Source organism: Geotrypetes seraphini, chromosome 6 (assembly GCF_902459505.1).
Source record: "Geotrypetes seraphini chromosome 6, aGeoSer1.1, whole genome shotgun sequence".
Lineage (NCBI taxonomy): Eukaryota > Metazoa > Chordata > Amphibia > Gymnophiona > Dermophiidae > Geotrypetes > Geotrypetes seraphini.
The window spans coordinates 2,341,839-2,367,178 of NC_047089.1; the positions used below are offsets into that span (position 1 = coordinate 2,341,839).

At 43.3% G+C, this 25,340-nt stretch overlaps 1 protein-coding gene across 1 annotated transcript in view; it reads right to left on the bottom strand.

Moving 5' to 3' along the window:
* Nucleotides 1-1,428: 1,428 nt before the first annotated feature.
* SMPD1 (sphingomyelin phosphodiesterase 1) overlaps nucleotides 1,429-25,340 on the bottom strand; it is a 34,433-nt gene continuing 10,521 nt past the window's right edge. The window contains exons 3-6 of the mRNA XM_033948564.1: nucleotides 22,396-22,567; nucleotides 15,598-15,674; nucleotides 10,455-10,600; nucleotides 1,429-3,386 (exon numbers count right to left, since the gene is read on the bottom strand). Coding sequence (XP_033804455.1) covers nucleotides 2,977-3,386; nucleotides 10,455-10,600; nucleotides 15,598-15,674; nucleotides 22,396-22,567 — 805 coding nt within the window. The 3' untranslated portion in view covers nucleotides 1,429-2,976. The remainder of the gene's footprint in view (nucleotides 3,387-10,454; nucleotides 10,601-15,597; nucleotides 15,675-22,395; nucleotides 22,568-25,340) is intronic.

Consider the following 25,340-nt stretch of genomic DNA (forward strand, 5'->3'; position numbering starts at 1 on the left):
TGGATTGGAATAGTGCCAGGGACGAAGCATGACATAATGATGGGCTGCACCTTCCCATGGCAGGAGAAAGAACCCTAGCCGAGAAATTCAGACAATATGGTTGTAGGCATTTCAACTAGAAGGTAGGAGGTGGCCTATGTATGCAGATGACTTCTAGTGGCCAACCCTTGCAAAAGACAAGATTTGATGATGATAAAGATAGCAATAAAAACAACATTATATTTTTCTAAACCGTTCTCCCAGGAGAGCTCAGAACGGTACAAGTGGATCAATTTTTCACTCTCAAAAATTACAAAGACACTCAATGAAGTTACAGGGACATCATCACATCGCTGTCTGCACTTGTGCAGAGGCCCTCCAGATGGGTCCTGAGACACCAGTAGGGGGTTGCCAGCAGGGAAGAAGGCTGGAGAGGCACTGGTGCCAGCAGTGTTTCTCAACTACTTCAAGCTAAGCACCCCTCGAGTCTAACAAATATCAACTAAGTACCCAACCACAGACCTCCCTAGGCCCACCCAAGCTCTGCCTCAGATCCCATCCCCTTTACTAATTGTAATGTAATTTTCTCCAATCATTTTTCATAAACACAGCAGATATAAATTCTTAAAACTGACACATTTCAATCACTATATTGAAAATAAAATCATTTTACCTACCGGCGATCCTCTGCAGGCTGCTGCAATTAGCTTTAAAGGTGAGGCCAGGGGTAAGCCGGAGGATGCTAGAGAGAAGGGGGAAACATACAGGCCTTTGGCCAAGTGTAGGGAAGTCAGCTGGCAGGTGCCTCTCTTCCTCCTCAGTGTGCCGAGGCACACAGTTTGAGATACACTGCTCTAGTGGTTGGAAGTGCAACCTCAGCTCCCTGAGATTGTGGGTTCAAGCCCAGAACTACTCCTTGTGACCCTGGGCAATTCTCGTAATCCCCAGGTATGTTAAGTAAATTGCGAGCCCACTACGACAGCTAGGGAAAATCTTGAGTATCTGAATATAAAACCACTAAGAGAAATTAATAGGCAGTATACGAATGAAATACATTCCTATGATCTACAAGGCTCTGCCCAGTGGGACACCAATTTGTAGCCCATCCTCACATAGGAGCTCAGAATGGGTTACAAATCAGGTAGTCAAGCATCTTCCCTGGCTATCCCAGTGGGCTCGCAGTCTATCTAATGGACTTGGGGCAATGGGGGGGGGGGGGGGGGATTAAGTGACTTGCCCAGGGTCACAAGGAGCAATGCAGGGTTTCAGAGACTGTAGGTCTAACACTACGCCATGCTCTTTTCTCTAGTTTTGAGGAATTATTGTCCACAAAGATGTGCAGGAAAGGGAAAGAGATGGGATTTGATATGCCAGCTTTCTGTGGTTACAATTAGTGATTTATATATTATACAGATACTTAATTTGTACCTGGGATAATGGAGGGTTAAGTGACTTGCAATGGGAATTTATTTAAAAATGTATAGACTGTATATTACCTATAAGGTTTACATAGCCACAGTCATAAATAATGGACAGAAAGCAGAGTTAATTACCAGGGCCAGCAGGCAGATATTCTCACAACCCACCCACCTCTTAACTGAGGGATCACGCACATGCACGGTGTGGGCGTCATGAACTTTTTCAAGTGTCCGTACCGGGGCTCCGTCGGTGAGAATATGCTGCCTGCTTGTCCTGGGATAACATACAAATTAAATGGTTACAAAAAAAACTTTGCTAGAAGAATCAACTCATCCATCTACTAAAACGTCAGCAGGTATATTATATAAAGGCATTTATGAACAAGTGCGTTTTCTTAAAACCTAATCTAACCCCCCACTGCCAATCCTAGAATGAGAAATTGTCACTTCCTACTATTTCCCCAGAAGTCTGTTAAGCAGAGACCTGGGGCAGGAGCAGTGGAATTAGAAACGGTGCTGAAAAGGAGACGGAGATTAAAGTCAGGTACCATTTATAAAGGAACGCTTAGCGCCAGGAGCCGCACAGCAACGGAAAGGTGGTGTTAATCCTAGAGCCTAAATTGTTTTCTTTATGCAGAACTTATATACCGCTACTAAGGACAGGAGCTTCTGTACTGGGGTAGCTACACAGAGCAATTGCCCTGAGCTGTTCTAAAGGCATTATAATGCAACCTAGGTAAATTAGGCAGGTCGGTTCAAGAAATGCCCCTCTTACACCCAGGCATAACATTAAGCTTGTAAATCTCAATTAAAGCCAATTAGCACCAACAAGATCTCAATTATCAGCAGTAATTAGCTAATTCAATTGTTAAAGGTGCACTTGTATGAACAATCATCACTTATGACATAGGACAAACAACGGGGCATCGTCTGGACTTGGCAAAGCAGTTGATAACATGCAAATTTTATTAATGATGTGCTTTGTAGCAGCCAAATAAGATTGTTGCTGTTTCTATGGATTTTAAAGGAAATGTTTATGCCATGTGTTTGTTGCTGGTGTCATTGATTTTTAATTATGTACAACTCACTTTTTGTTTTACTTAATATAGGCCATAAATTTTATTAAAAAAAAAGATAAAATCAATCAATTATAAAAATCCTTTTTAAAATTACTCTTTCAGGTCCAAATTCTGTCTATGGCGTCCTAAGCTGAACGTGCAAATTCATGTGCCTTGCCAATCTGCACGTGCAACTTAATTGTTCAACAAGCCAGGGAGCAAGGTTATGTGCACTGTTATATGCTTGATCTGTTCACAACTTTGGCACAGGTATTTAAGTCTTGTTTTCCTTGGCTTAAATGGGTGTGCTGGATACAGCCGCTAAGTGCGATTCTCTCTCTCTATATATATCTAGTGGGAGCCTTTCATTGAAATGTACTAAGTTTTGTTTTGATCAGTGCTAATTTTTTAGCCAACATATATAGAATTTGGGAATTAATTCTTATTTCTCATCTTTATATTTCAAACAGAAGAAAAATAGGCAAGGGACTATTTTAGGACCCCCCCACAAAATTGAACCCTCAGCAGAATCTTGGGCGTTTCCAGCGACGCTGAAATGAGTCAGGCGGTACTTCAAGTTTCAGGTGCTCGCAGAGCCTTGGGTCATCGGCTCGTCCAGTACGCAGCTGGCACAGCAGGGTAGTTTTGCAGACATTCCTACAAACCTCTTGTTCATGACCTTTGTGGTAAAAATACCAGAACTTCTGGAAAAGGCCGTCATCATTCAAGAATCTCTGTAAGAGATTGTCCCAGGCTAAGGGGAAAGCAGTCTCCATGTTGAAGGCCTCTCGGGCCCCATACAGTCGCTCCCAGACTGGCTGGCTGCTTGAGTTGGCGTTGGCCTTGGTGAGATTCAGGATAAAGGTCTCATGGTCCAACACCATGTGAGAGCTCTCTGGGTAATTTCCATCAATGTGGAAAACTCGATATCCTGGGGAAACAGAAATTCAAAGACACGTGTGAACCTTGTGCAAACAGAAATGATATAATGGGTCAATTTGACAAACGGAACAGTAGCAAATCACCTGGACCTGATGGTAATACATTCCAGAGTACCGACAGAATTGAAAAAAGAACTTGCAGAACTATTGTTAGTGATTTCTAAATTATCTTTAAAATCCAGCATGGTACTGGAAGACTGGAGGGTGGACAATGCAATGCCGATTTTTAAAAAGGGTTCAAGGAAATTATAGACCGGTGAGTCTAATGTTGATGCCGGTTAAAATGTAGAGACTGATAAAAAAAACCAACAAATGACAGAACATATACATAAACATGCATTAATGAGAGAAAGGCAACATGGATTTAGTCAAGGGAAAGCTTGCCTCACCAATCTACTGGTGAATGAACACGTGGATAAAGATGAGCTGGTTGATATCATGTATTTGGATTTTCAAAAGGCATTTGACAAAGTACTTCATGAAAGACTTTTGAAGAAATTAGAAAGTCATGGGATAGGAGTTAATGTTCATTTGTGGATTGAGAATTGGTTGAAAGACAGAAAACAGATTTCTCTAATGAACTTTTCCCATGATAAGATAATTGTTAAGAGGGAAATGGGGTGGGTTTTTCAATTTTGATTATTACATACTAAATTAATATTTAAAAAATGTACAATAAAATTGATTTATGTATTATTGGTTGGGAAGGAGGGTGGGACAGGGGATTATTATATTAATGTTATACTTGATATTAATATATGAGTTAGTCAAGTGTGTATTTAAGTTTCTATTGAGTTTATTTGTAACACTTGTTGTAACACAAAAAATGAATAAAGATTTAAAACAGAGAATTGGTTGAAAGACAGAAAACAGAGAGTGGTTTTAAATGGTCAATATTCTCAATGGAGAAGGGTAAATAGTGAGGTTCACTGCCATATACATAAGGCTGAGAGCAAAAGGAACAGTAATTACTATACAGACACTCTGCTCTTGTTTAAACTGTAGAAAAGAACATCAGAACCCTGTCAGGAAGTAGTGACATCACTTCCAGTTGTATTTTTTTTTTATTTTTTTAACTAAACTAAAACTTAATTTTATAGACCAGATCATCAACCAAATGGAGCTTGACTCGGTTTACAGTAAGTGGTAACATACAGAAAAATCTAAATTAACAAAAGGGGCTAGTTTTTAAAATGTTTGGCAAACAAGAAAGTCTTCAGAGCTTTCTAGAAGTGAAAGAAGGATCCCAAACTTAGTACAAGCGGTAAGTTCTTCCATAGCTCAGTCAATTTGAAAAGAAAAGAGGAACTGAATCTCCTAGTAGATCTATTATTACCCGTAAGGGAAGTAAATAAGTTTTAATTTTTGAGAACTTCTTGCAAGATGAGATCTATGGACATTCCAATCTAAAAGGAACCAAAGTAGTGAAAATGCCAAATAAGATCTTGAAAGCAATGTAGATGCATTTAAAATGAATTCTAAGATGCACAGGAAGCCAATGTAATTCCTTAAGCAAAGGAGTTACATGCTCAAATTTACTTTTACCAAAGACAAGACAAGACAAGACAAGCTTAGCAGCAGTATTTTGTATCATCTGAAGTCTCTGCGGACTGACCTTTGAAAGGCCCAGATATGTTGAATTACAATAATCCAGCCTTGACAGGATGATTGATTGAACCAAGACAGAGAAGTGTTGCTGATGAAAAAGTGCTCTCACTCTTCTCAATGTGCGAAGACTGAAAAAGCACTTTCTTACGAGAGAATTTAAATTGATCCTTAAAAAAGTAAGTGAGGAATCAATGACAATATCCAATAAACAACAAAACAACAACTGGAAGTGAGGACACCAAAGCATATAAAAGATGTCTGGAGCAGGCAGCCATACTCTGCATAGCCAGGAGCCTGAATGTATATACTGGCAATATGTATGTTTTGTGTCAAGAGAATTCAGTAAGTTACAAAGACAGGAAGTTCTTTCACGATGCTTTTCTTTTCAGATTCAGTCTCTTAAAATTATGAAGCTATGGCCTTGTCTTCCCTGAGTGCCCCTTTTATCCTTTGATCGAGAGGTCCAACTGATTCTTGTCCTGGCTTCTTGCTTTTAATATATCTAGAAAGGTTTTCATTATGTGTGTTTTTTGGGTTTTGTTTTTTTTTACCTCCGACACAAACTTCTTTTCAAGGTTTCTCTTTGCCATCCTTATCAGTGACTTGAATTTGACTTGCCATTCCTTATGCTGTTTCCCCCTATTTTCAGTCGGATCTTTCTTCTACTAAACATAGAAACATGAAGACAGATAAAGGCCAAACAGCCCATCCGCTATCTCCTCCTCTCCCTATAGACTAAGGCTTTTGCATTGTGAGGTCATAGAGCTTTATAGTTATAGAAACATGATGGCAGATAAAGGCCAAATGGCCCATCTAGTCTGCCCATCCACTATCTCTTGCTCTCCCTAAGAGATCCCACGTGCCTATCCCAGGCTTTCTTAAATTCAGACACAGTCTGTCTCCACCACCTCTTCTGGGAGACTGTTCCACGCATCTACCTCCCTTTCTGTAAAAAAAAAAAAAAAAAAAAGTATTTCCTTAGATTACTCCGGAGCCTATCACCTCTTAACTTCATCCTATGCCCATGCATTGCAGAGTTTCCTATCAAATGAAAGCCGACATGCACATTTATCACGTAGGTATTTAAACGTTTCTATCATATCTCCCTTCTCCTGCCTTTCCTCCAAAGTATACAGATTGAGATCTTTAAGTCTTTCCCCATATGCCTTATCATGAAGACCACACACCATTTTAGTAGCCTTCCTTTGGACCAACTCCATCCTTTTTCTATCTTTTTGAAGGTGCGTCCTCCAGAATTGTACATAATATTCTAAATGAGGTCTCACCAAAGTCTTATACAGTGGCATCAATATCTCCTTTTTCTTACTGGCCATACCTCTCCCTATGCAACCTAGCATACTTCTAGCTTTCGCCGTCACCTTTTCAATTTGTTTGGCCACCTTAAGATCATCACATACTATCACACTACACATTCTGTTGTCAACACAAGCCTCTCTGCAGGCTTATTTCCAAAGGAGTGGAAACATACTCTTGTTAGCCACTTCCTCAAAACAATACCCTTTGCCCATTCATTTGCTCTAACTACTTTCTGGCTTTTAATTTAACCTATCCAGCTTTTAAAATTTTCTGAACAAACTAATGCATTACACCCATAGCAATTTTGTTTTCCCTCCCAAGTGAACTCCACAGCACTTCTGAGGCCAGAAAAGTCAAACTGGAAGTATTTCTCGATCACACGGCTGCTTTTGATCATACCTGGCTCTTGTCACCTACTGGTTTATCTGGCACTGTTTTGAATTGTTTTCTTTTGTTCTTTCTCTATAATTGAAATTATACCCATTATACAATCACAAACTAATTATGACAAAGGACATATTGATAAGAAAACAAACTCAACACGTCTATCAATTCGTCCACAATTAAATTAGATCCCAAATGTAAGGAAATAAAACTAATTTCTTAGCCCTGTTTTAAGTTTACAATTTATGGGAGTAAGATTGGAGGTTTTTTGCCAGTGAGGTGTTCGCCCAACCACCTTGGACCACCATTGTGGTGGTGGAAGGGTTCCAGTCTGAGGCTTTTTCCTCCATTCATTTGAAAATCCCTTTATTGAAACTTCAGCAGTACTGTTCACTTTCTTTGCGACATTTATCATATTATTTTGGTGAAAGTGTATATTCTAATAAGGAAATAAAACTAAACCATTGATGCATTTCCACCAAGGCGGAACTAGGAAGTTGCAGCAGAGGGGAAGCTTCGGGGCACCCCTGGTGGTCTGTGAGAATGGCTGCCACACTGTTGCCTGTCCAGAAAAGAAGATTGAAAGGAGATGGGGAAGGGAAACCCAGTCCCTCCGCTACTGGACGTCTTCATGGCTGGGATCACTGCGGTGGTGGTAGAGGCACAAACTGCTCTAGGACCATCTGCCTCATCAGGGGATTTGGGCCAGCACTGGAGGAAGTTTATGTATTTCTAGTATTTATATAGCCTAAGTAGTTTACATTCAGGTACTCAAACATTTTCCCTCTCTGTCTTGGTGGACTCACACTATCTAATGGGGGATTAAGTGACTTGCCCAGGGTCACAAGGAGCAGAAAGAGATTTGAACCCACAACCTCAGGGCGCCGAGGCTGTAGATCTAACCACTGTGCCACATACTCCCCTTCACTGTTCCCTTCCTCTTCTTCCCCATAGCTCTGGGACAGAACTCTGGGGTCCCACTTTTCCTTTCATGGCTTCTAATCCCTTACCAGTCACTGCTAGCCCTGGGTCGGTAGCTTGGAATCATGCTACTATTTGAGTTTTTGCCAGGTACTAGTGACCTGGATTGGCTACCGTGAAGATGGGCTACTAAGCTAGATGGACCATTGGTCTGACCCAGTAAGGCTAGTCTTAAGATCCCTCCACTAACAAAATCAACATTTCCTAGTCATCTCTTCTTTCTATCAAATTCAATATCACTTCACTAGAAAGTCTTATCACCATGGGTCTAATCCTTTTGATCAATTTATCTCTATACCTATGCCTAGAAAACTTGTCATAAGAACATAAGAATAGCCTTACTGGGTCAGACCAATGGTCCATCAAACCCAGTAGCCCATTCTCATGGTGGCCAACCAGGTCCCTAGTACCTGGCCAAAACCCAAGGAGTAGCAATATTCCATGCTACCGATACAGGGCAAGCAGTGGCTTCTCCCATGTCTTTCTCAATAACAGTCTACAACTGTTCCTCCAGGAACTTGTCCAAACCTTTCTTAAAACCAGCTACGCTATCCACTCTTACCACATCCTCTGGCAACACGTTCCAGAGCTTAAAGAACATAAGAACATAAGCAGTGCCTCTATCGGGTCAGACCACAGGTCCATCCTGCCCAGCAGTCCGCTCCCGCGGTGGCCCAAAAACAGGTCAAGACCTGTCTGAATTCCCATTTAAGTCCTGCCTTCCTATCGAAGTCCTAGCCCTCCGGTCTACACATGCACGACCAGGTTGGTTTACTCATTTCCTGGTTAACTTCCTACACCCGTGTTACATCCCAGCTCCTCCCTCAGTATCCTACGATCCCTCTATCCCTCAGGAATCCATTCAATCCCTGCTTGAATCCCTGTACCGTACTCTGCCTGATCACTTCCTCCGGTAGCGCATTCCAAGTGTCCACGACCCTTTGGGTGAAAAAAAACTTCCTTGCATTTGTTTTGAACCTGTCTCCCTTCAGTTTCTCAGAATGCCCCCTCGTATTTGCTGTCCCCTTCAGTCTGAAGAATCTGTCCCTATCCACCCTCTCTATGCCCCTCATGATTTTGAAGGTCTCTATCATATCCCCCCTGAGTCTCCTTTTCTCCAGAGAGAAGAGCCCCAGCCTATCCAGCCTCTCGGCATATGAGCAGTGTTCCAACCCTTTTACCATTTTCGTTGCTCTCCTTTGGACTCTCTCAAGTACCGCCATGTCTTTCTTGAGGTGCGGCGACCAATACTGAACGCAGTATTCCAGATGTGGACGTACCATCGCTCGATATAATGGCATGATGACTTCCCGTGTTCTGGTTGCTATGCCCTTCTTTATGATGCCCAGCATCCTGTTGGCTTTTTTCGAGGCTGCTGCGCACTGTGCAGATGGCTTCAGTGATGCATCCACCAGCACACCCAAGTCTCTCTCGAGTCTGCTGTCTCCCAACAATACCCCTCCTAATTTGTAGCTGAACAACGGGTTCTTTTTCCCTATATGCATGACCTTGCATTTGTCCACGTTGAAGCGCATTTGCCATTTGTTCGCCCAGTCTTCCAGCTTGTCCAGGTCCCTTTGTAGGTCCTCACACTCCTCCCTGGTCCTAACTCTGCCGCACAGTTTGGTATCGTCTGCGAATTTTATAACCTCACACTTTGCCTCCTTTTCCAGGTCATTGATGAATATGTTAAAGAGTAAAGGCCCCAGCACCGATCCCTGTGGCACACCGCTCGTGACTCCCCGCCAGTCAGAATATTGACCCTTTACTCCAACCCTCTGCAGTCTACCCGACAGCCAGTGCTTGATCCATCTGTGCACATCTCCTCCCACCCCGTGGTTCCACAGTTTCTTGAGTAGCCTTTCATGTGGCACCTTGTCGAAAGCCTTTTGAAAGTCGAGGTAAATGATGTCTATGGGCTCCCCATTGTCCATCCGACTGCTTATTCCTTCAAAGAAGTACAGAAGGTTTGTTAGGCACGACCTTCCCTTACAGAATCCATGCTGGCTTGTTCTCAGTAGGCCATTCCTCTCGATGTGCTCGCTAATGCCTTCCTTGATCATAGTTTCCACCATCTTCCCTATTATTGAAGTCAGGCTCACCGGCCTGTAGTTCCCAGGGTCACCCCTCGATCCCTTTTTGAAGATCGGTGTGACATTTGCCAATTTCCAGTCCTCTGGCACCTCACCAGTTTTCAAGGATAGGTTGCAAACATGTTGGATTGTGCCCGCTATTTTCTGTCTTAGTTCTTTCAGAACACTTGGGTGGATCCCGTCCGGGCCCGGTGATTTGCCGCATTTTAACCTGTCTATCTGTTTGAGGACATCCTCCCTACTTACCTCTATGTGCTCTAATTTTTCAGCCTGTTCTCAGAATGAAAAAAAAAATTTCCTCCTATTGGTTTTAAAAGTATTTCTGTGTAACTTCATCGAGTGTCCCCTAGTCTTTTTAATTTTTGATGGAGTGTCTTATAAAGAAATCTTTTACTGAAGGTTCCTAGAATTTGATCACTGATATAAATGGGAAAAGCAGTGAGGGGATGGTTGAATCAATGTTGCTATATTTCTGTGTTACACCCTGGGGTATAAATTGAGTAATGATTTTTTGTGTGTCAAGGGTGTATCTGGAGTCTGAACTTCATAGCATGTGGTTATATTATAAGCATTTCTATCATTATGTCTGCGATGGGTCAGAAAGTGTATATTATGAGTTTATAGTTGATCAGTTACTGTTTCTGGGATGAAGGCTGAGGATCCCTGTGAACTCACCAGGGTTGAGGTTGATGTAAGTGGTCACACTTGGAGACAGGAAGGCTACGGAAACAGGGCGGGTCAGGGTCTCTTCATCATAAAACATCTCAAACTCATCCAAGTGTGTATGTCCAAAGAACTGGGCAGAGATGGTGCTCTCGTACCTGGGACCATCAAAGAACAGAGAGTTGGAAGTGAATAGGACCAAAGGAAGAAAACCAGACAGAGGCCAATAGGATGAAGAAACAGCTCCTTACCCACAAGCCTTTCCCAATCTCTTTGTTTGATTCAGGCTATCCCCTTTTTCACCCCCTATAATTTCCCATGCCCTCCCAGTTGGGTATTTCACCTGTCTCTGTTCTCCATACAACGGAGGATGAACCGAGACATCCGAGTTTTACTTCCATTGCTTTCAATTTCCATCCTCCGTTTTCTGGAGCCATAGGGTAACCCTATCCGTACCCTGTCAATATATCATCTCACTCTTTTCTTCATATTCCCATCATATTTTTTTACATCTCTGCCTTCCTCCATAATCCCCTCACTTCCTCCATATCCCATGGAATATATCTCTCCTCCCCCTTTTTACATAACCCTTGTCAGTGTATCAACCAACCCCTTCCTCCACACTCCATCAAGTATATCGCCCCTCTTCTTCCTCCATACTCCATTGAGTATATCACACTTTCCCCTTTTTATGTAATCCCTGTACAGTGTATCACCCTTCACATCCCACTGAGTATATCACTCTTCTCTATAACCTCTGTACAGTGCATCACCCCCTCAACCTTCTAGTATATCGACCTTCCCCTCTCTCCACATCCAAAATCATAGGCATCAGAATGAGGGAGTCCACAGAGGCCATAGCCTCCACAAAAATTGCTGGTAGTAATAGGGCCGACTGGGATTATGCTGCAGGCAAAGAAACACCAACTGAGGTGATGCCCTCGGCACTCTCAAGGGAGTGGCATCATGCTGCCGGCCAGTGTATCTGCTGGTCGGCTCTCTCTGCCATGTCCCTTGCCTGACATCTACTCCTTCACACCCACCCCTACCCTGAATTTCTTGTAACATTTGCCCACCCTCTCTGACAACTTCCTGTTTCTGTTTTGGTGGGCCTCAGTGGAAAAGAAGTCACTGGAGCCAGTGGCAGAGCGACATTGTGAATCAGTTCCGCCACCCGGCAAGTGTTATAAGAAATTCAGGGTAGATGTCGGGGAAGGGACACGTCAGAGAGAGTTGACCAGCAGGTACACTGGCTGGCAGCAAGATGCTGCTTCCAGAAGAGTGCTGCCTAGAAATAAGGCCCCTCCTGAAACATTTCAGATTTGGGGGAGGGGTAGAAGTTAGAGAGGGAGCGATATAGGTCTTGGAGAAGAGACTGGGGGAAGGGGGAAGATGTTGGACTGAAATGAGGGAAGCAGGGAGAGATGTGAGAATAAGGAATAGGGTGAGGGAAGGATGGAAAGATGTCAGGTTTGTGAGGGACAGGGAGAGATGGACTTGGGGATGGCAGAGGGAGTAGAGGGGGGAATAGCGAAATGGATTTGGAGGAGGACATGGGGGAAGGCTGAGGGGGGGGGTCAGAGAGATGGTAGAAGGAGGTGAAAGGGAGAGATAGAAGTTGGGGAGAAAAGGAGAGATGGAAGTGGAGGGGGCAAAAATGGGGAGAGGGGAGATGGATTTGGTGGAGAGGGCAAAATGGAGAAAGGGAAAAAGATTCAAGGGAGAGGGTAGAAGGGGGGAAGAGATGGGCAACTCAGGGAGAGCAGAGGAGGGAGAGGATAGGAGAGAAGAACAGGGAAAGGCAGAGGGGATATGGATTGGGGGGGGTAGAAGAGGAGAGAGAGATGTTGAACTTGTTGGTGGGAGGGAGAGAGAAAGAAAGAGGAAGGAAATGAGGGTGGAGTAAGCCATAAGGAGAGGAGATGCTAGAAATGGTGGATCCATGTGGGAGAGTTGTCAAGTTGATGAGTGAGCAGAATAATGTGTATACCAGAGTAGAAATGTAATAATGGGAAGCAGATAAAAGGGAATAAGAGGACGAGAAATGAAAGCTAGGGGATGAGAGAAGGATATAGAAAGTTGATTAGACAAAAAGTGAAAAGGAATAAAGCAATGTTCTCTCTAAGCTGCATGGCCGCAAACCTTTTGATAGAAGGCCACGTAGCCAGCGCACCAGAACCTCTAGTCATACTCTGCTGCTGCTGCCGCCTTTGGCTTTGTAAAGAAAGAAATGCAGCTGGAAAGGAGGAGGCCTACTTGAATGCCTTAGAGCCAGTCAGAACATAGGTACACTCCCTTGGGAGGGCACAAACTTGGAACAAAGGCTGGAAGGAAGGGAGTGGGAGCGATTTAGGACACAGAAAGGAGGGGGCATGAACTTGGGACATAGGATAGAAGGAGGGAGGGGACGGAATAGAAAGGGAGAATTTCTGAGCACAGGTGTGAGTGAGAGGGAAAGAGATGTGTTCAGAGGAAAGGAAGAGAGAAGAATTGTTGGACATGGTGGTGGGAGAGGAGCGAGATGAGAGGGATAAATGTTGGATGTGGTGGTGGAGAGGGAACAGTGGCACAGATGGAAAGGGATACAAGAGGGAGGAATGCTGGACATGTTGGTAGAGCGAATGGAGGAAGAGATGTGGCATGGTTCTGGAGAGGGGTGATAGAAGGAGAAATATTGGGCATGGGCGAAAGATACTGCACACAGTCTGGGGGGATAAGAGAGGGAGAAATGTAACCCCCTCCTTCTCAGACTGAGGTAAAAAGTATCCCTCTTGAAATAAGATTTGTTTTGTAGTTGTGAACACCGAGGGTTAAACTGATACCTTTCTCCAGGAGAAAGAGTGAATTACATAAAAAATAAAAAATAAATAATGAATGTAAAAATAAAATGCAATGTAACCTGGAAATAAAAAATGTGAATTAAGCCATAAACAAAATAGATAAAGAAGTATTAAGGATTTAAAATAGAAATAAAATTTAACAAATGCTGTATATCAAATCTAGACAATGAAATTCTACTTCCCCTTTGTACAGTTCTTCTTTTTTCCCAGATTAGGGTATTTGAGGTTTTCTGTCCTTTCTGTGTAAGGGTTCCACGTTGGCGCGCTGTTGCTAGCAGACTCTCTCTTCCTGAAACCAACCTACTACTCAACTACAACCAAATCAATAAGAAAAACCCTAGCCTAAATCTAATAACCTCCTATTTGCCTAAAATACTTTCTAAGCTAGGAAAAAACAGATAATTGATGTTCCCTATACTATTTCCCTCCCCAAAATTATATATATATACAAAATCACAAAACTCATCCTTCCTCTAAACATTTCATGCATATAAATCTTTACAGAAATTATTCCCAGAAAAGATTTCCAAGGCAGTTTCACAACTTTGCTTCACTAATAGTCTCTCACAGCATTCCACAGAAATCGGTCACAGGACCTCTCATAAAATCTTCTCCAAAAACAGCACTACAGACTTATACACAGAGACTGAAAATTTCTCCAGAAATCAGGTTTCAAAAGCAGTTCACAACCTTGCTTCAACACAGGAATCTCACACAGGACCTCTCATAAAATCTCCAAAAATCAGCACCAAATCAAAACACTTCCCAGAAGATTCGCATAGACTATTTCTAGCATCAAATAGTTTCACAGATAAAACAATTCTTCATATCAGCCAGAAAGAAATGTTTTTACCCTTGGATAAATACCATAATCTATATATCAAACCTCAACTTCAACCCAAACTTCAAATTCCTATTCAAAATTCAATAAAACCAACTAGAATGACCTTCTCACAAGGCACAGAAACCAAACTATCTGCACACAGATCCATGTCACCCTTCCAACTCTCAAATCTGACAGTTCAAATGTTCAAGCAGCTGATGCTGGTCTCTGCACTAGTACAGCAAACCTGTGCAGGTGATCAGCAACAGAATACCAAAATTGCACCAATACAAAAAAAAAAATACACAAACCAAACTTCTCAAAATCGGAAAAAAGCCACAGTTCTTACATTCCAGATCCTCTCTGCTTCAAAAACCCTTCAAAATCTTTTTTAAACCCTGTTTTTCACACTCAAGTAACTTTTAATCCTGTTTACATTAACATCATGAGTTTACAACATAACACCATGGAATTAATTATGTGTATCTGGAAGGGAGAGACGAAATGAAAAGGTATGGCAGAGTCCTTGCAATATCTCAAAGTCATTAATGGAGATGAAAGAATGCTCTAGAGCAGTGGTTTCCATCCAAGGGCAACAAGCAACTGAGAGAAGGAGCATGCTGCCTGATCCTAAAATAGGAGTTGGTAACCTCAGGGTAAACTAGTGGAGAGGATTGGGTAAAAGAAGCTAGTGGTCAGGGTTGAGCAAAGAACTAGCATAAAAGAGAGAAATTTGTGCATGAGTTGAGCAGGAGTGGGGAGAAACTGATGGGAAGGAGCTAAGAAAGGGAGGGAGAATATCTAAAGAAGAGAGGCTGAGAGTTAGAAGGGAGACTTCTAGGGAGAGGACAGGATCCCTATAACGTCTGGATTTTGAAAAAAGTCTCCACTCCCCCAGAAAAGGTTGGAAACTCCACTTCTAGACAAGCGGTGACAGTACTGAGTCGACTCTGAAGCAATACTAGAACACATTTCTTCATGGAAAGGATGGTAAATGCTTGGAACAGAGTCCTAGCATTAACTGAATTCAAGACAGCCTGGGATAAACACAAAAATCCCTTAGTGAAGAAGTGAGGTCTCCAGCAAGGGTTGGCCAATAGTAATAGACCATGGGGTCTTCATAGTCTCTGTTTCTACATCTCCCCTTCTCCTCACCTGCTGATCATGTCTCTCTCATTTCTTGCTCCCCCCCTTTCACTTGCTAATGATGTCCCTCTTGAACCACTTTTCTCTTACACATTGACAACATCCCTGCTGTTTCTCTCCTTCAAGTGTATTGATGAGGCCTCCTGTTCTCTCCCTCTCTCACATTTAATAATGCATGTCCTGACCTATTCCTTCCCAAAAGCCTGCCTTGTATTCTCCCTCCCTCCCATTAGTTAGTTCATGACCCTTCGCCCTTCCTTTTTCTGCTAATGATTCTCCTTCCCTACTGACAATGGCCCCTCCTACCCCCTTTGCTGCTGCAGTTTTCTCCCTCCGTCCCCCTCACCTGTTGACTATATGGTAGTAGTTCCAGCTCCAGCTTCGTAGGCAGTAGGCCGGTGGGATGTGACCAATGATATGAACCTGGCAGGAAACAGCAGAGATGTTCTGAACAAGAGGTTCTCTTTCAGCTCTATAAATGCATGCACCGACTTCTATTCATGTAATCCCAATAATTTCTTCACACACCATACTGGGGCCTCAGAAATCCAGGGATTGGTACTCTCAGCTGGCAAACAATGGATTCTGCATTACATTACATTACATTAGTGATTTCTATTCTGCCAATACCTTGCAGTTCAAGGTAGATTACATAAAAGTTTTCAGAAATTACATAAAAAGTTTACAGGAATAGCATAAGAGATGTCGTAAGAGTTGCATTTGAATTACCAAAGAGTTGTCGAGATCTTAAGGTGATAAATGTTTGGGTAATAAGAATTACCAGAGAATTGTCGAGATCTAAGGTGGTAAGTGTTGGGTAGATAGAGGCATTTAGCATTAGTTGGGTAGTTGGGGGCATATTAGAGTATATTAAGGGTAGGTGAGGTTTGGTTAGGAACTGGTTGTGTTAGATAGGTTTTATGTATTTTTTGAAGAGTAGGGTTTTAGTATCTTTCTTGAAGGTTTTGTAGTCTGTGGTTGATGAGAACAGAATGGTGATTTGTCTGTCCAGTTTAGCTGCTTTGGTGGCTATTAGGTTGTCATATAAATTTTCCTCGTTTAACATTTTTGGTTGGTGGGTGTGTGAATAGTGAGTTTTATCATGGTCGCTGTACATGGGAGGTATTCTACCCATTCTAAGACCAAGAAATGGAAGAAATAGGAGTCAGAATATATGCAGTAGAATCCAGAAAACCAAGGACAGATCACTGCACTGAGAGGAGGCATCTCTCTGTTGCTCCCTCCCCCCCCCCAGGCAACAGAGATACGTTTCTTAGCGTAGTATTAGAGGAAAACTCCTCCATGTGCCCCAGTGTCCCAGTATGGTGTAAGAGGATAGTTCCCTCTCTGAGCCAGTACTTTCCTACTGGCTCATTATAGTGATATTGAGTTTCTCCTCCTCCTAAGTTGGTACTAGCCAGTGTTAGGAAGGACTGACCCAGTGTCCCAGTATGGTGGCAGAAGACCAGTGGTAATATTGTTCTGGGCACATAAAAGTACCTTAAATTTCAGAAGAGAAAAGGAGGACATGCTGCTCCATGCCACTACAATCAGCTTCTTCAAAGCCCACAAAAGAAATTTCTCTCTGCTGATATCTAAGAATAGTACATATAAATATCAGCATGGAAATTTGAACAAGCCTGTTGTGCTGGCAAAGAGCAAACCAAGGCAAGGTGGTCCTAATGCTGGATATGAGCAGCCATGATGGGAAGTGCTGATAGAGGTTCTTAGGTCGAGGGGTTGGGTAAAAGAGATCCGACTGTGATGTCAAGAATCACCAGGCCTTGGCCAACTGAAGACTTGATAGCCAACTTTTCAAGCCTTCCCCTCTGAGTTTAGGGCACAGGGAAAATTTATAGGGGTGGCAGAAAGGAGGTGATTGAAAGAACAACTAGGATAGTATAGAAAAATGGGTTGGATGGTGGGATCATGGGGTCAGGAGAAGTGGTATGAAGAGAGTACGAGATATTCTATAATAATCCTAGACTATCCTTAATGTTCCCACACACCCATCCCTGCTCCATCCCCTTCCTTCACAACATACACCACAGCCATTTATCCATGAGGATCTGCAAGAACTCTTTGGTATATGTTATATGTTCTTATATTGAAAGAGAAAGCTTCCTTTTGGAGGGAGGAGCATTGCACTACCTATATGGGGGGGGGGGGAGGGGAGAGGCATGCTTCTGCTTTTTGGTTGTTTAATTAAAGTGTCTGTTAATTCATTTAATCTTTGCACAGTAGTTTTCATTAGAATTTTTAATACATTATATCACTCTTCAGGCACGAAACCCATCCAGGTATTTTAGAATTCTAAAATCAAAATCCACAATTTATAGTAAAAAGAAAAACCTCAAACATCACATGACAGTACAATCCTTGTTTGAGCTATACTGTAGGTGCCAGGTATGTCCCTTTTTTATGGGGTTTTGCACCAGCTCTCTGAGGCTAATATAGTTAGGGTTTTCATATTTTCATGGCCCCGCCCCCAGGCCCATCCCATTCTGCCCGAGTCATGCCCCAATTCCGCCCCTCGCCCCCCTCAACCTGGTCACTTGTTAGGAGGCCATCTGCACTTGCGCTGGTGTGTTGCAATTAGGTCACATGCACGTGATATCACTGCGTTGCATCTTTGCAGGAGCAGATGCTGTCCCAATGCCACTGCTACCTGGAAAGCTTTTCAAAACCCAGATGAAGTGCCGGGTTTTGAAAAGCAGTCCAGACTCCCGGACATGTCCTCGAAAGGGAAGACATGTCCGGGAAAATCCAAACATCTGGTAACCCTAGATATATTGAAATGTGCATATGAGGCTTTAGAAGCAGTTTAAAGTTCTAGGCGGGCTCTTTTTGGTTACTGGAGATTATTTTCCTGGTAAATCACAATCTGTCTTTTTCTAGTTCCTTCTGTAGGAGCCATGATCCAGGTGTCTAGCAGGGTTGAGTTCTGCTTTTACAGGATTGTGCTTGAAGGGAGGAATGAGCTGCAATTATATTTTTTAAAAAAAGGTCCAAATCCAGGGGGAGGAATGCCGTGGCGTACCTAGCATATGCAACACCCGGGGCCCATCATTTTTTGACACCCCTCCCCCATCTGTACGAAAAACATGATTTTTAGTAACAAGCCACAAGTCACTAGGAAAAGGTTTCATGTCTCCTAAAGCAATAAATAAATAGAAATTTTTTTTCTACCTTTGTCTTCTGTGGTTTCTGCTTTCCTCATCTTCTTGTAACTCTCTTCTTTCCATCCACTGTCTGCCATCTCTCTTCCCCTATATGGCATCTTATCTCCTTCTATGCCCCTTCCAGAAACTGTATGCCTCCCCCTTCCATCTCTCCTTTCACCCCCATTGGTCTGGCATCTCTCTCCTCTCCCACACCTTTCCTCTGCAATCCCTTTCCCTTTTTTCCCTCATTTTCCTTTTCAATTTATTTTCTGCATCTGTCTAGATTACGTTCTTACTACCCTCTCATCAATGTCCTTTTTACTGTCTACCTCAAGTTTGCCACCTCTTTCCCTCACCCCCACCCTAACTCAATCCTTTTCTCCCCATCATGTGCCCTCCTTTTATTTATCTCCTCCTTCCATCAAGTACCCTCTTTCTCCAACCTTTCCATCTAGTACCTTCTCCTCTCTGTCCAGTTCCATCCAGCGTCTGCTCCCCTCTTTCTCTCCTCCCATTTCCTTCCTGCATTTGCTCCCTTATCTCTCTCATCTGCACTTCCATCCAGCATAAGCTCCCCCCACTACCATCCAATGTCTGCCCTTTCTCTCGCCATCCACCCCTCTTCAATCAGCATCTGCCCCCTTTCTTTCCCTCCAATATCCTTCCCCCTTATATCTCTCCCCTTTCTCTGTACATCAATTCTATCAGCACCACCCTTCCATACCACCCTGACCCCTTTCTTTCCCTCCACCACTCTTCCATTCCAGCAATCCTGCTCCTTTCTCTTCCTTCATGCAGCAAGGTCCCACGATGACTGTAGCTACCAGCTGCCAGTCCACCCCACTCCGACATACTTGCTCTGGAGCGGACTCTCATCGCGGGACCTTCCAGCATGTGGCTGCACTCGTCTGCTGGCTCTGCTCTGGTAGACGCAGGGAGTTGTAGGAAAGTCTCGCAATGACTGCGTCTGACGGATCCACCCCCTCTGATGTAATTTACTTCTTCCGGAGCAGAGCCGGCAGACGAGTCATCGCGGGACCTTCTGCATCTCAGCGCAGCTGCCGACTCTGCTGCAGAGAAAGTAAGTCAGAGGTAACGTGACCATTTATTTTTTTCATCAAAAGGGGACATCTATTAATTGACTGTGTATCCGTTCTTTAATTTCTTTCTTTCTGCACTCAGGCCCAACAATTGTCCCTTTCTATTTCCTCCCTCCTTCCTTCCTGTGTCCATGGTGCCCCCAGTGCCTCCTTCCCGTGTCCTTGGTGCCCCCAGTGCCTCCTTATGTCCCTCCCCCACTGCCTTCCAGATTTTGTCCACCACCAAAGCCAGCCTGCCTACCTATCTCCCTCCCTTCCTGCTGCGCTAAAGCCAGCCAGCTTGCCTGCCTAGATCCTGCCCTCCCTGCCGCGGAAAAAAAAAGCGCCTCTCCCCTTCCTTTCTCCCGGCCTGCGCCGCTGCAATCTTACCTCCCCCTGCCGACAAGAAGTCTTTCCGACGTCAATTCTGACGTCAGAGAGGACGGTCCGGGCCAGCCAATCACTGCCTGGCTGGCCTGGAACGTCCTCTATGACGTCAGAAAGACTTTTTGTTGACGGGGGGAGGTAAGATTGCAGCAGTGCAGGCCAGGGGATAGGAAGGACAGGAGGACCTGGACCTGGCCGGCTATGCACCCCCCAAGCCGTGTACCCAGAGCGGACCGCCCCCCCCCCCCCCGGTACGCCACTGGAGGAACAGAAGGATCTATGGCGCTATTTTTTTTTAAGTACCCAGCAGAGCCTCTGGGCTGTAATCCAATTCCCAGCAGGATATTTGAGGTCCTGTGGCTGGGTATTGGGGAAGCTCTTCCTGTCACCACTGAAGATGTTCCTAAGCAGGTAGAGAATGATACAGGGACAGAATTTGTCCCTGTCCCTGCAGATAACCCTGGGAAACCATCCCGTGCCATTCTTTAGTGTCTCTCAACCTCAGTTCTTCTCCACCAGCAGTCTTCAAGGCAAGGCTTGAGGGTCAGTGGCTGGAACCATTCAGACTCCGATTCTTCCCTCTCTCCTTAAAGAATGGCATGCGGATGGTTTCCCATGGTTAACCACAGGGATGGGGACAAATTCTGACCCCGTCCCTTTATCCTTCTGATTCTGGAGTAGGAGAGTGAACAGCATCCCAATGCCTGAATCCCAGCCCAAGTCCAGACTATAAGCCCATTTTTTCAAGGTTGCTTTTAACTCATAACTCCCTTGCCCTAAAGTACCCACTGTAGCCTCCTTGTGACCTTGGGCTGGTCACTCGATACGCCATTGTTGTTGTTGCAAAACTTAGATTGTGAGCCTGCTTATAAATGTACTGCCTAGTAGCACTATAAGAAAGTGTTAGTAGTCTTGATAATATAAAGTTACAATGAGTCACAAATCCAGAGATTAGAGCAACTCCTACATGGTAGGACAGGGTCAGTTCCTCTTCTCTCCGAAATGGAGATTTTGGCCTCTGAAAGTAGTGTGTGCTTTACTGAATACATCCTAGATCAATTTCGTAAGAATAAACTCCAAATTAAAGTCTGTAAAATTCTTTTCACATACCTCTATCAAATTTTTAAAATAATTTTTGAAAGAAAACAAACAACAACAACAACAAAAAAAAACTGTCCAGAAATTGGCTAAAAAATTCAAAGATGATCCGAGAACGAACCATTATTCCCCTGCTTACCCCTATTTGGGGCTATAGTCCCACCTCAAATTCTTTTGAAACTCAAGCAGCTCTAATGTTGTTAACTTGTGTGACTGGGTAAGACCTGGACTGGAGTAGCCCAAGCCCTGACCTGGGTCATCCAAATCTCAGCTGAGCCGTTGAATAAGGCATGGAGGGGTAGAGGAGTGTCTGCATCAAAATAAAGAAGGTCCAGTACAGGTGTTTAAGGTGAATTTTAAGATGACTTTGTTTTCTGGTCTTATATTGTGCAATTCAAAAAAACACACAAACAAAAACTCTCATTGGTGGCTAAACAGCCTGTTGTATTCATTACTAAATTCAATAAAAACACAAAAATAACTTTCAATTTCAAGTCCTGCAACCTGCTTGCACTACTTGGACAGGTCCCCCCACAGTTCTTCTGTGATTATGCAAAATTTAGAAGCAGTGATTCTTTACCCTTCTGTTATTCTTAATTACATCAGAAGCAGTAATTTTTCACTCTTCTGGTATTCTTAGGTTTGTAAGGCAACACCATCTTATCAGAAACAGCATTTTTTACTTTTCCCAAACTTTACTCAGTAATCATGCTCTCAACCAGACTCCTCAGGTTCCATTTCAACATTATTTGTAAGCATTTCTGTATCAAATTCATTATTACCTTCAGAAGAATAATTAGAAGTTTCAGTCCTGAGGTTTACTCCTTGCTTTTTGTGGGGAATGCTGGCTTCTATCCTCTGAATCCTGGCTAGCACAGGTAAGCTTGTGGCTGCCTCTGCTTCTGCATCCCTTGGCCTAGGGAACACATCCTTTTCCTTAGCATGGGCTGATTGCCCCTCAAAATACCTGTGGCCCTCTGGTGCTTTGCTAATGAGCGTGGATAGCTTCCCTGCTCATTAACCCTGCCCCCAGCAGAGCTGATTGCAGGAGCTAATCCCTTTGTGGGTTTTGCTATCACCTACCTGATGCATGCTGGTCCTTGTAGTTCTTTGCTTTTAGCATTCCCTGCATTAGAACCGAGCAAGTATAATCAGGTCCTTTTTAGGTTACCTTTCACTGGGGATAAATTTTGCAGGGCAGTTTCCTAGGGGTAGGTTTAAGGATAGTTTTAGAGCACTGCAGGGTTTCTTCCAGCATGACAGGACTCTCTCTGTCACACTTGTTATTAGAAACTACGTGCCAGGCATAAAATGAGACCCGTGATTATTAATGATGTTAGCATATATTAGTAACTCTAGCAGAAAGTGTTGAAGTCACAGAGCGGGTATTAATGGGGTGTCAGGATCATAACTTACTTTCTCCTTGTGGTCTTCGGCATCCTGCAGAACTCCCACCAGCCACTGCAGCTGTCCAGCAGGGTCCGTGGAGTTAATAAGAAGCCAGAAATTCCCCAGAGCACAAAAGTTCATGTTGAGAGACACTAGGCGGAGTCCCGGGTTCAGTTTTACAGTGTAGAAACCTCCCAGCCTGCAGAGAGACAGTGAGAGTGACTCTAAAATGAAAACCATAGTCAGGGGCACTTTTCTTACCTGATCTGCAGTTCTCTGATCATCCTGGCCCTTTTCCAGAGCTGGAAGTTATTCACTTCTCAGTCCTCACCAGATATTCAGGGCCAATAGTCCAGGCAACAGCTGACACAGAATATTCAGGTATAAGTCGCTTTGGACCCCGCAGCGCTGACCGTGGTGTTCAAAAGTCAGGCATTGCTTTGATTCCAGGGACGTGAGGAAATCAAGCATTTGAAATTGTTTTGAATTTGTGCACGGATGTTGCAGAAGTGGGAAAAGAGGTCAGTTCTCAGCCAACTTTACCTTTGGAAATATTTCATCTTAAGTTTTAAGTTTAAGTTTAAGTTTTAAGTTTTATTAGGATTTTATATACCGCCTATCAAGGTTATCTAAGCGGTTTTACAATCAGGTACTCAAGCGTTTTCTCTATCTGTCCCGGTGGGCTCACAATCTATCTAACGTACCTGGGGCTATGGAGGATTAAGTGACTTGCCCAGGGTCACAAGGAGCAGCGTGGGTTTTGAACCCACAACCCCAGGGTGCTGAGGCTGTAGCTTCAATCACTGTGCCACACACTCCTCCATCTTCCCTGAGTTTACCACCCAGCAGAGAATTTGATGAAACACATTTTTGGGGTTTCCTGATCTTAAGACCCCCAATGAAGGAACAAAACCATCAACCTGACAAGATCACAGATTAAACAATTTTCTAATTTACAATGACAAGAAATCCTTGTATACCAGCTTGACGTGGTTAACAAGACGAAGAAGTCAGACATTCCTGGGAATTACAAATAAATTCATTTCTAATTTAAGGTTGCAACATATTTTTGCAAGCGAGTTTTTAATGATTTTCTAAATTGTCTATAATCTTGTGTTGCTCTTTAATTCTGTGGAAGAAGGTTCCAGATCTTGATAGCATAAAGCCTGTGACCGATGGGTTCTATGTCTAATCCCTTTTGGTTTGGAGACAGAAGTGGCCCTCTTTTCCTTACAAAATGGTTTGTCGCCCTGATAATCACTCCTTTCAGTTTTGCCCACTGCATTTCTACTCCTTCCACACAACAGTTCCTTGACATAATTCCCCATCTGAAGAAAGTTAAGTATTTTCGGTCTAGTTTTTTGTCTTAATATTAAACCGTACCATGCAGTGTTCACCCACTGTAACATCAGAGACACTTTCACCATTTGTAAGCACTAAGTCCAGTATGACCCCATCCCGCGTGGGTTCCATTACCAATTGCTGGAACAGTTCTCCTTGCAGAGAATCCAGGATCTCCCTACTTCTAGAAGATTCTGCTAAACTGGGCCAGAACAAAGATCCATTAGGCCTCTAGTTTGTCTCTGAAAGAGGTTAATCCAGGTCACAAGTACCTGGCTGGATCCCAATGGTAATAGTTTGCATTACGTTGGGTGTTGCAGACTTGATTAAAATCCATTTCAAACCACACTTTATAGACTGGACTACTTATGGAGTTCATTCATTCATTTTTCCTATACCATTCTCCTAGGTTTTACATAATTTATTCAGGTATTCAAGCATTTTCCCTGTCTGTCCCTTTGGGCTCACAATCTATCTAATGTACCTGGGGGCAATGGGGGGATTAAGTGATTTGCTCAAGGTCACAAGGAGCAGCGGGGGTTTGAACAAACAACTCCAGGGTACTGAGGCTCTAGCATTAACCACTGTGCCAAACTTGTCTTCTTTTAAGAAACAGCTCTGTCTGTATCTGTTACATGAAGCCTTTGCTACCATCTCTTGGTGTATTGAGTTTTGGAGGCCATGTTGGATTTTGCCTACTAGGAGCATTTGTTAATGAATTGTATTTGGTTTCTTGTTTCTATATGTTTTTGTTCTCCACTGTGGCTAAAGGCAGATTGTAAATAATAAACTATAACTATATTTACTAATATTTCTTCATACAATGTGTAATTAAACTCTGTAATTCATTGCCAGAGAATGTGGTGAAATCAGTTAGTTTAGCAGGGTTTAAAAAAAGGGTTGGATAATTTTCTAAAAAAGAAGTCCATAGGCCATTATTGAGATGGCTTGGGAAAATCCAATGCTTATTCCTAGGATAAGTAGCATAGAATCAGTTTTGGTACTTGGGATCTAGCTGGGTACTTGGGACCTGGGTTGGCCACTGTTGGAAACAGGATACTGGGCTTCATGGACTTTTGGTCTGTCCCAGTATGGCAGCTCTTATGTTCTTATGGATGCCTTCCTCTCTAATCTAGTTTAATCTAATCCACAATTTATTAAACGCATTATTCCAAAAAAGTTCAAAGCAATTTACATTCAGGGAGGCCGTAAAATCTACGGGACTGCCAACCTGAATGCCACTCTGTTCTATATCCCACCTAACAAATAGAGTAATGCTAGTGATGACTTCTCCGAATTCCTCCTACTAAACACGTCCAAAGACAAACACAACCTGCTACTGGGTGACATCAACCTCCACCTAGAGCAACAAGACACCCCAGCTGTCAAAGAATTATTTTCCTTCTTAACATCCCTGGGATTCTCCATCCCCTTCACGACCTCCACCCACCAGAAAGGCCACCACCTTGATCTAATTTCCTTCTCATCTAAAGACCCTCACTCCTTGCTCATCAGCCTAGCAGATGTAACTTGGACAGACACCATCTGGTCAGATCATCTGAGGGCCAACTTCCAAATACTATGGAGCAACCCACACCCTCACACATCAACAAAACATAGAAAGGATATCC